General features: G+C 37.1%; 1 protein-coding gene and 1 pseudogene across 1 annotated transcript; one reads left to right on the top strand and one right to left on the bottom strand.

The window, feature by feature from the left end:
• Nucleotides 1–3,001: 3,001 nt before the first annotated feature.
• LOC115212261 (dnaJ homolog subfamily C member 25 homolog) lies at nucleotides 3,002–4,073 on the bottom strand. The gene is made up of 2 exons (XM_029781099.1): nucleotides 4,006–4,073; nucleotides 3,002–3,500 (listed from the first exon to the last, which is right to left on the bottom strand). Exons 1-2 carry the CDS (start codon nucleotides 4,071–4,073, stop codon nucleotides 3,002–3,004), a joined length of 567 nt encoding a protein of 188 aa, XP_029636959.1.
• A 3,005-nt stretch (nucleotides 4,074–7,078) lies between these two features.
• Nucleotides 7,079–7,197, top strand: LOC115212494 (annotated as a pseudogene).
• Nucleotides 7,198–11,908: the final 4,711 nt, after the last annotated feature.

The raw sequence follows: 11,908 nt of genomic DNA, 5'->3' as shown, positions 1-11,908 counted from the left end.
CTGCTGTACACCAATGTTTAGATAATTTTCATATAGTACATAAATAACCTACTTAGTGCCACATCTAATGATCCGTACACAGACAGCATCAGCATATAAACCAGATATATCAGGTTAAATCTACACTGATGCCATGAGCAAAGTTCTAGAAAATTTTCGTCAGTGAGACGGAACGTGACACTCATGTATCTTTCAGCAGCACACAGGCATATTGACTCCTTATAAAGCATATATTAGCGACAGAAGCAGTATTTATACCACGAAATAATATTTAACCCCACTTAAACGTAGATGTACCGTTAGAACAAGCTATAGTAAAATAGCGCCGCCTAGACTGGCTTCCGTGCCGGTGGCACGTAAAAAGCACTATCCGAATCGTGGCCGATGCCAGCGCCGCATTGACTGACTTCCGTGCCGGTGGCACGTAAAAACCACCATCCGAATCGTGGCCGATGCCAGCGCCGCCTTGACTGGCTACCGTGCCGGTGGCACGTAAAATGCACCAATCCGATCGTGGTCGTTGCCAGCCTCGCTTGGCACCTGTGCAGGTGGCATGTAAAAAGCACCCACTACACTCATGGAGTGGTTGGCGTTAGGAAGGGCATCCAGCTGTAGAAATACTGCCAGATCAGCCTGGAGCCTGGTGCAGCCTTCTGGCTTCCCAGATCCCCGGTCGAACCATCCAACCCATGCTAGCATGGAGAACGGACGTTAAACGATGATGATGATGATGATGATGATGATGATACTTTATAGTTTGTTCTTACAGAACATCCACGACAAAGTTGGGGTAAATATGACTGAGTCATTAACTTCAAGAAACAATTTGTGACACTCACAACCCCTGCAACATAAAAGAAAGTAACATTTCAAAGAACTGGTTTCCTATTCAGCGTCAGGAGATACTGCAGTAATACTCAGCCAATGACACTCTATAACGATCGATATAACACCAGAATGGAATCCTGTCCCCTATCTGGAACGACTCTATGGTTGCATATAAAATCCTTCTGCGCCACTTTAAAAAGAAAGTGATTTAAGCAGTTGGCAAATAATCACTCAGAAGCATACTACAGCTTCTAGTTCAGAGAACATGCTGTTTCTTCACTTTGCCCATTACGCCACTACTACGTTGGTTTCTGCTTCTCAAAACAAGTCAGATGTATACCATCCTCATTCAAGCGCAATCGAAAACCTTGCCTTTTATCATCTTATCAACAATACCGTCTCACCATCAGGCTCTAAACCAAGCAATTTTCCAAAATGTTCCACCCATAACGACAGATTTCAGGAATTTTCCATATCTATTATTTTTCTGTATACCTACACACACACACACACACACACACACACACATATATATATATATTATATGTGTGTGTGTGTGTGTGTGTGTGTGCGTGTGTATGTGTGTGTTTGTCCATATGTATATATATATATATCGATATACTGATGCTCAAACTAAACAACAATTTTATGACTGTCGTCTGTCTATGTCAACATGTAAATTTTCATAACCCAGAGCATAAAGCTATATATACAAAATAAAACTAAAATACATGTACAATTCAAACTTTCATAATAATTGGAATTTCATATTACATCTCCCTGACAATATTTAAAGATTTCCTTCAGTTTCTTTCTTTGTCTGTTTGTCTACCTGTCAGTCTCTCTTTTCTTTGTTTGCCGAGTAGCGACGACAATATATTTTAAAACGGAAAGAGCAAGGCGTTGAAACCTTTCCCAAAGAAATAATGTTTTAAGATCTAATGCAGTGAATTAGACTTACTTGAGTGGCTAATCAATGTTGCAGTCTCTGTAACAATATCATAGAGTAAAAATAAAAATATAGCAATATCATCCCAAGAAACATGTTATATATTTAAATAACACAATACTACAGCAACACATATCGTAACACCATAGTATCTTCATCTGCACATTCCAGTTTCACATACACACATACATACATACATACATACATACATACATACATACATACATATATACATACATACATATATACATACATACATACACACTGCCTAAATACCAACCTTCAGAAATTAGGCTTATCAAAACCAGAAGGAGAAAGCTAATTTGAGGACTACAGATCTAATCCATCACTGGAACTGTAATGATCTGTAAACCTTTCCAGAAGTTTATCATTTCAATATATATGAGCATGTCTAGATATGCAACTATATGCATGAGAATATATACATGAAACATACAAATCTGCATACATACATATATACATATTTTCATACATACATACAAACAAAAATACCCTGATGTTGATGTTGAAATTCCAGTGCCCAGCTTCACAACTGTCAATTCTTGTCTCTCCGAGACAAGTTTCTGTGATACGTTAGAATGGAATCTTGTAGATTCAGGTTCGAGTCAATATGAAAATCCACCTTTTTCCTTTCCAAGTTAAACATTTCCACAACAACTCTCTCCCCCATAGGGAAAAGAAAGTTTCTCAGAATTTTACTTTTACAACAACAAAGATAATACATTCAATATCAGAAACAAAACATAGGAACATCAAGCGCAATGCAGATGCATCATTAATCAAGCAAGTAATATCATGTAAATAACAATAACAATCGTGACGTATATTTGCAATTTAAATATGGCTAACCCCTAAGGGTGGATGCTACTGTAGTTTGTAGCCCCAGGAGGACACCTCCTCCAGCTGGCTATAGACACACTTTCTGTGCCTTATCAGTATTTGCAAAGGGAAGCCATCCTTCTCGTCTTCAGCTTATGATACACACGAACTCGAGTTTCTGGGTATTGACCCGTCCTCGGCATGTGGCAATCACAGTTGTCGATGAGAAGTAGGTTCCCTTCACAAATACTTAAACGTTTTCCAGTATCGATAGACACTGATATCGAAAAAGTGCAAACAAGCAATAATAAATCTCAGAGAGAGTTATAAACTGTAGCTACAACACATCGTGACGTATATTTACCATTTAAATATGGCTAACCCCTAAGGGTTGATGCTACTGTAACAATAATGTTCTGAACTTTTCAGTTCAGGAAGTGCATTAGCACGAACATTGTCTCTGCTCTTAAAAGTTAATTCATCATCCTGTGTCCGTAACATTTTGACAACTGTAATATTACCTTCCCATGCATTTAAATACTGAATAACAGATGCGACAGAAACGGTAACAGCTATGACAATTTCAACATCAACTTTTGGCACCAGAGTGCGATAGAAATAGAAATAATCAAGGTAGTATTCCTCTGGATGAGCCACCATGTAACTGCTATCATTTCTGTGTTCATCATGTTTTAAAATGTCATAAGAAGTGGTTATCTTCTGGTACACCAACGTAGCCGTGGCTTTCACTTCTTCTTTCCGCATTGTTTCATTTTTCACGGAATTCATCCGATGCGGATGTTGCTTAACAGCATCACCTAACGATGTTAGTTTGGCCAGGCACACCCGAAAATAAATGTGAGAAATCTGGCAATTGAGTTTTCTGCTCAATGAACAAATGCAACAATTTCTCATCAAGATGAGTCAATACATTAGAATTGGTTGATTTAAATGAAACACTAACACTACGGACATTAAATTTAGCATTGCTAACATCATCATCAAAATGTTCAACCTTGTCTTCATGACACAACCGTCTTTTATTAAAATAGCAACAAGCCGAAACCTTACTAAGCTCCTCGAAAGAAATAGCCTTATCAGCTAATTCTTGCAATTCAGCGTCCTTACCCTGTGCATTAATGATTCGCTCCCTAGAACGAACGTGGTCACCTCCTTACCAACTATCAGATTTATCAAGAATACTTGTAGATACGTCATCAGCCTCTAAATTGTAAACAGAATGATCCATGATGTTCCCCGACAGATCAAAAGATGGATCATTCGGCTGAGAAGTCTTAAAAGAAATGTCCTCCGACATTTAACAAGTCACTGCATAAGGAAAAATATCAAGAAAGTCCTCCTCCGATTTTCCTGCACTAACAGATCACTCTGGAGAAACGGTGGCAACAGGTTCAGCCGCAACTTTGGATCCAATAATATCATTCTCTAACAACATATCGATACCTGCACCTGGGAAAGAGTCAACAACACCTAATTTCACCTCACCAGCAATTAAATCTGAATTTAAACTCACCAAATGGAGAGGAGCAGAAAAATTGCCCCATATACTCCGAATTGAAACTTCTGAGTCCGCCGAGACTGAAGGGGTCCCGTATCCCTCAAAAATAGAATGATCTGTGGGGTAGACTCATCACCCCCCAAAAAAACATGGTTCGAGAAGGAACAAAACATGTATTTAATAAAGATGAATGGCATAAAACACACAGAACGAAGGCACCTCAAAGCTGTTATAAATATTTGAGTCCAAAACATAAGTCGTCACAAAATATCAGAGTTCAAACGCAGAGTTGTAACAAATAGTTGAATATACATATCAGTTCTTAAAGACAGGCGGAGTTCCTTGACGCATAGCAAATCCTCGAAAGGCGATCAAAGCAAAAGGGAGGTCATTCTTAATGTTGTCCTCTTGTGTTGTTGTTTACTGTTTATGTCGTTAGTAGTAGTGATAAACCCTTATAGGGTGATAGAGTCAGTGGATAGAGGTGAAAGACTGAATGATGCCAACGTTCTGCATGTTATTTCAGCAGCTGTCAAGGAGGACAGAATGACATTTGCCATTCTAAAGTGAGCTAGTTGTCACGTTCCCTGGTCATCTCGCCAACCTCTCTTCACTAACTGACTTTAATCTGTATTTCTAATTATCGTAACACGGCAAGAAAGAGGGACATACCGCTCTGAAAACAATGGGAACGGCCGTAGGTATCTACTTTATCTCCTGTCAACTAATGTTTGAAAAGGAGGAGTCAAAAAGGTCAAGTGGAGAATACACAAATCGACCTGGCATCGGCGATGTGTTGAGCTTCTTGAGAATGTGCTGTGGTACGCTAAAAGGGTATTCTGTAGATTCAGGTTCGAATCTATATGCCTAATTGAAAATCCACCTTTTTCTTTCAAACTAAAACATTTTCATAACAATATATATATATATATATATATTATATATAATCAAAATAAGCAATTTTGATTATAATCACCCCACGGATTTTTATGGATAACACCATATAGAATTCCGGTGCATCTAAATTAAGTACCATATTCATTTGAATCTAAATTTTTGCTGAACCTATATATATACATATATATGTATGTATGTATGTATGTATGTATGTATGTATGTATGTATGTATGTATGTATGTATGTATAGATGGATGGATGGATGGATGGATATGTCGGACGCTTTTCATAATAAATACATGTTAAATATGTCTACAAGCAGACATATTTTCGAATTTTAAAATTACACTTTCAACTTTCACCCGATTTCCGCGGCACTCGATAATCTTCCAATTGCATCCAATTTCTAGCCAACCATACAAACTAGATTCATTGATTTGCGTTTATTCCTAAAATTTTAGATTACTTCTGCATCTGCTATTTTAGGTGGATTTTATCCAGTATTGATTTGATCTGAAGCAGCGCATTTCATTGTCAGGTATTCTGTTAAATGTACACATAAATTGATGTATTTTACTAGCACATACTGTTGACACTATTGAACACAATTTAGATATTTTCAGTAGTAATTATCTTTTGCTGCAGAGTCTCTTCAATCGCTAAGTATAATTTCTGTTAGTAGTTTTAAATATATATATAAATATATATATTATACTATATATATATATATATATATATATATATATATATATATATATATTATATATATATATATATACACACACACACACACACATATATATATATATATATATATATATATATATACATATATATATATACATACATAGATTATAACTATATATATACATATATATATATATATATATATCCACACACATATATGCATAGACATTCACATACACACATATATATATATACTCATATACTTGTATATGGATGGATGGATGTATGCATGCATATCATTTGAAGATGATGACCCTGCTGATTGTCGTCTCAAAATGTGTCTTAATATATACCAGAAGAAATCATTACTTCGTAGATGAAAACCAGTTTAACCGGTTTTGGCAATAATATTGTTTCGCTTGTTGCTTCTTTCCAAACGTAATTATCCTAGTTATTATTCTCCCAATAACCATAGTGGTATCATTACTATCATACCTAATAGCAGTGAGCTGTGTAGAAGCAAGTGGTAATCACTTGGTAAGTTGAGGCCAAAATTTAGTTTCGATTTTATTAGTATGTTGTTTATTCCTCGTCACTTACATCACTAATTACACTCGAAAAGCTGGAAAATAGCAGTAATACAGTTAGCTATTTTCGTAAATATTGGATCTCGCGCCAAGAGAAACGAAATTATTATTTATTATCATTGCTACCATATCATGAAAAATATGACTATATTCCAACTCAAAGAAGAATTCATGTATCTTGTGGAATCGAAGCTGCTTTTCGGTTTCGTTTACACCATTGATTCTCAAACATTTGTAACTCGGCGCCGGCTATTACCGAGTGTTTATATATATATATATATATATAAGTGTCTCCTTCATGTGTTTTGGAAAGCAAGCAAAAATGAACACCAGTTATTTCAATCAAACACAATCTGTTTTATGTAATGGTTTATTATCCATAATTTCTTGTAAGTGCTCCATCACTGTGCGCCTCTTTTTTAGATATTCCCGTTGACTAAAGCCAACTATTTTAAAAGGTCATGATAATTAGTAAAGAATGGAGTTTCCTTATATTGTAGCCTAGAAAGTCATCAATCCTGTTTTCAAATGACGGTAAACTACGTGTAACGCATACTCTACTGTCGTTGGAAAACGTAAGAAAATTGTAAATACTGTACGTGGTACAAATATAATTCTAGCGAAAATCACACTCCTTCTAACCATCATACTCTTCCAAAGCGCACCATTACTATTTTTCATCCACTATGGAATCCACACGCCCCAGCTCACGAGCGATGGTATCAACCAGATTTTAAAAAACGCTATTTTCAACTATTTTAGTTGTTTTACTTTCTTGGCCATATCATTTTGAAAACACCGGTTCTCGTCCGATCACTGAAGTTAAGCAAATTCGAGCCTAGTTAGTACTTAGATGGGTGACCGCTTGGGAAACCTAGATGCTGTAAACGTTTTTCTAACGGCCGTGTATCAGCATGGCCGCAGCTCTGAGCTGAAACTACAGAAGAAAAGAAACAACCACAGTATAGTTATGACCACCCCAACTCAATGTTTCCTTTACTAAATTTAAGTTTTATACTACGTGAATATGTCGACGGAAGAGCATTCTACCAAGTCTTTTTTCTCTATGACAAAACTCAACGTGAAATAGCTAAACGAAATGAATGGATCTCGAGATACCCCCCACGATGTTTCTGTTTTTCTGATCTTCTTGCGACACTCTAACGTATTCGTAACTTGTTGGATATGGGATTGAACGTTATATATGGATGTAATAAATAGATACGTTGTTATAAATTGATTTGTAGGTTGAAATGGGCTTTAGTGAATACGATTTCCGGATTTTTAATCATGGAGTAAAGAATTCCCGTCTAGAAGAAATTGTTTAACTGTGTTTAATAAAATTGTGTCAGGATGATATAATGGAAACTAATCTTTTGATGTAGCAAGCATCGGAATATATGTGTTCAGCGCAAACGAACCAAATCTTCAACACAGTTTGGTTCCCGTTGTTTAGTTTTTAGTATCACAATTATATGCTAAACTCATTAGAGCTTATCGTCCTTTTAGGTATACCTCTCTTCACAAATAATCAAGCAGCCAACTGTATTTGTTGCTGTTGGTCGAAGATAAATGCTTATGTATCCGTTTTATTAATATTAATCGACAGAAAGCAAACACATGAATAGTTCGGCTCGACAGCGAAGCAACATTTTTCCCTTAAACGGTTTGAATGGCAGCAAATGTTCTCTCAGATATACCGCTATTATGATATATTCGAAGTTTATTGTATACATTTAAAGGTATCAGCATGCCCATAAATAACACAAAATTAATTAATGAAACATTAGTTTCGAAAATATATAATCTCCTCTTATACGGAGTATTTCAGAGGGTATTTCAAAAGTTAAGTATAAGTAAATATATATGTTCAAGTATATGTGGACCCCTATATTATAATTTCAAACTTCATTAGTTTGGAGAGTAGGAGTATCCAAATACTTTCTTTCGTAAACCGTTTCGTGATGCCCTACTATGTTGACGTACCCGCGTGAGTATGTGAAAATTTTGAGATACCATAGAACCGATAACCATGTGTTATTCGTTATTTATTAAGTAATATATTAGATTTAAAACTTTCAAATCCCACTCTGATCAACTTTGTCTGTTATTCTTTGGGATCGACAAAGGAAAGTACCAGTCAAATACTGGAGTTGATATAATCACCTCTCTTACTCTCTTTTACTCTTTTACTTGTTTCAAGTACCGCCTTTAATCGAGCAACTCGACCCCGGGACTTATTCTTTTTGTAAGCCCAGTACTTATTATATCGGATTTCTTTTGCTGAACCGCTAAGTAACGGGGACATAAACATACCAACATCGGTTGTCAAGCAATGCTAGGTGGGCAAACACAGACACGCAAACAAACACACATACATATATATATATATATATATAATATATATATATATATATTATATATATATAATATATATACATATATACGACAGGCTTCTTTCAGTTTCTGTCTACCAAATCCACTCACAAGGCATTGGTCTGCCCGGGGCTATAGCAGAAGGCGCTTGCCGAAGATGCCACGCAGTGGGACTGAACCCGGAACTATGTGGTTGGTTAGCAAGCTATTTACCACACAGCCACTCCTGCGCCTATTTAAATTCCTTAAAGTTTCTTCTTTTGTGCCTATGAACGAGATCAATTTCATTTAATGTTTGATTCACAGAAACTGAAAAGCTTTGTTCACAGTGGATGACTAGAACAGCACTGTGCTCACCATACGGGCTGCGTTTACGTAGTTGTGGATGTTTGAAACTTTCAGGATTTTTGCAAACTTCGTATATCCACGAGACACCTCCTAAATTTCCACACTGGGTAATATCCGACTCACACCTTTATTTTCTGTATATGAAAAAAAATCCCTGATTAGCGTATGTATGTGTGTATGGACTGTGAAACTATATGTATGTATGTATGTATATGTGCATGTGTGTGTGAGTGTGTGTGCCTTAGTGTGTGAGTTTGTTTCTGTATAAACGTGTAGTATACCTTCAGACTTTATGTATGTATGCGTATGTATATATATGGCTATTCTTGTACATTTAGATATATATGTTTATTATAATTGTATATACATATATACATGTATGTATAATGTATGTATACAAAGGTGCAGTTTCAATGTAAAACCACATTTTAGGTTAAGCCAGTTTTCTATCAAAATACTCAATGCCGTTGTCGAACACGTTATTTGTAAAAGATTGATAGGCCACAGTTTCACAGTCCGTATTTATACTGAGAATCGAGATTGCGCAAGCTTTGTTCTTGAGTCATTTACAAGCGGCCAGAATGAGGTTTCTCTGAAGGTTCACAGAATAGCGTTCCTGAAGGTGTGCGGCATTACTCGGATATGAGAGGATCATTCCAGTTCGAACCACTGAGTTTTTGCATTGAGGTGTTACAACTTCAATACAACAGGTATGTGTTCAAAATATTTGAGAAAACAATTTCAGAGATATATTATTGCTTGCATACAGTTTTTCGAGATAAGTGACGAAAAGGTACTGGGAAAACGATATAAAGATTTGCTTTGGGACCCCCTTCATCGACAACCGGTGACTGCCGTACGCTGAAGACAGGCAAATACCTAGAAACTGCAGTCCGTGCGTGTCACCTAGGTTGACGAGGGAGGGATGACCTCCCCTTGCAAATACCAAAAGGGCACAGAAAGTGTGCCTAAAGCCAGCAGGAGACGATGATCTCCTGGGGCTACAAGCTACAGTAACCCCCACCCTTAGTGGTTAGCCATATTGAGATGGCTAGTATACCTTACAATTTCAGAATAGAATTACAGGATAGAATTACGGGATAGATTTTACTGCCAGAGACCCAAGTGTACACCACATGGAACATTGTTGGATAATGTCTTTAACATTGGGTATACTCGCTTGGGAATATTGAATATTTGCTGATGGTTGTTAAAGAAAAGACCCTGTGAAGGACGTCTTAGAGGACTGTGTCCCCACGACGCGCATGAAAATATTGTGTGAAGAATGGATGTTAGAAACTTTGTCGATATTACATGATATCACTGGCAGTTTGTCAGAATGCCATTTTGAGCTGACAAGGCTTTCAACCGTCTAGTCAGCTCAAAATGTGCAAAAAGCGAGTTCGAGAACAGGAGTGAGGAGATAGAGGGAGCCTCTTCCTGCTTGTTAAAAGTGTAAGTGCTTTGCTGAAGGATGTGTTTAAGTATGAAACGAAGAGGCTTATGATTTGAAGTCAAACACCCTAACCACCGAGGCACACCTAGCTATGAACTAATGATGAAATATTATAAATATATGTAGAGAAATAGTTACAACTGTAAATATCTACAAACTGGGTCTGATCTATCTAGTGAGGTGTATATGGTCGTTCGATATATCAGCTAAGCAATCCAACAACTACCAACTGACATTTAGTTAGCTGATAATTTGGGGTTGTCTTGCTACAATACATTTATTTAGAAAAACAAGAAAAACCCAAAGCAAACATCAAATGCTAACATGCACAATGGCTACACTTTCCATATTAATTGGCAAAACGCCGTGACCAAACAAGCAGCATGTTATGTCGTGATAAACTTTCTGTTCGTTGGAGTGAACAACGGTAACTCTTAATTGGTTTGTTACTGATTCGGAATAAAAGTTACATTGAAAGCCCGATTACAAAACTACAGAGAAAATATAGAGAGAAGCGTGCGGTTAACATGGTTACTGTTTGACAAATTTAATACTGTTGCTGCAAATTTTCAGCAATGTATGGCTGCAAATGTTATTCGCATATAAGATATACTGATATATTTATTGTTTACGTGCTCGTTAAAAACAGGAAAAAATTGCTACTATTGCAATTGTTACTGTCTAACCCCAGGGAACAGTTCGGTTCATGACGACCAGTTGTCACTGAGTTCCTTAATGACCTTTTTTCGACATATTTTACCTCTAACTACTTTATCCAATTTGGCCTCATTGTGGAAAAGCGATCGGGTGTTACTTGTTTGTTATTTCCAGCAGGCTTGACTAAAATGAAGAGGCTCTCTCAGAATAAAGAGAAGAAATGATTGGAAATGTTTATTACTAAATTATGTAGGAGAAAACATCTTAAGCAAATGAAGAAATATATATATGTAGCCTCTCTACCTGCAAGGAGTAGTATCCCTCAATCAAATCCGACAATCATAAATAATGTTGATATAATGTGTGTGTGGAAGCACTCCGTCGGTTACGACGACGAGGGTTCCGGTTGATCCGATCAACGGAACAGCCTGCTCGTGAAATTAACGTGTAAGTGGCTGAGCACTCCACAGACACGTGCACCCTTAACGTAGTTCTCGGGGATATTCAGCGTGACACAGAGAGTGACAAGGCCGGCCCTTTGAAATGCAGGTACAACAGAAACAGGAAGTAAGAGTGAGAGAAAGTTGTGGTGAAAGAGTACAGCAGGGATCACCACCATCCCTGCCGGAGCATCGTGGAGCTTTAGGTGTTTTCGCTCAATAAACACTCACAACGCCCGGTCTGGGAATCGAAACCGCGATCCTACGACCGCGAGTCCGCTGCCCTAACCACTGGGCCATTGCGCCTCCACTTATATAATGTAG

The sequence above is a fragment of the Octopus sinensis genome, linkage group LG5 (genome assembly GCF_006345805.1).
Source record: "Octopus sinensis linkage group LG5, ASM634580v1, whole genome shotgun sequence".
Taxonomy (NCBI): Eukaryota; Metazoa; Mollusca; class Cephalopoda; order Octopoda; family Octopodidae; genus Octopus; species Octopus sinensis.
Note: the sequence above shows the minus strand (reverse complement) of the source record. Positions and strands in the feature narration are given on the sequence as shown.

Bases quoted from the DNA above. Each gene is read 5' to 3' on its own strand.
- LOC115212261 (XM_029781099.1), bottom strand. From the start codon at position 4,073: ATGTTGTTAGAGAATGATATTATTGGATCCAAAGTTGCGGCTGAACCT. The intron at 3,501-4,005 runs GTGATCTGTTAG...TTCATTGAGCAG, and splicing joins GTTGCCACCGTTTCTCCAGA to AAAACTCAATTGCCAGATTT.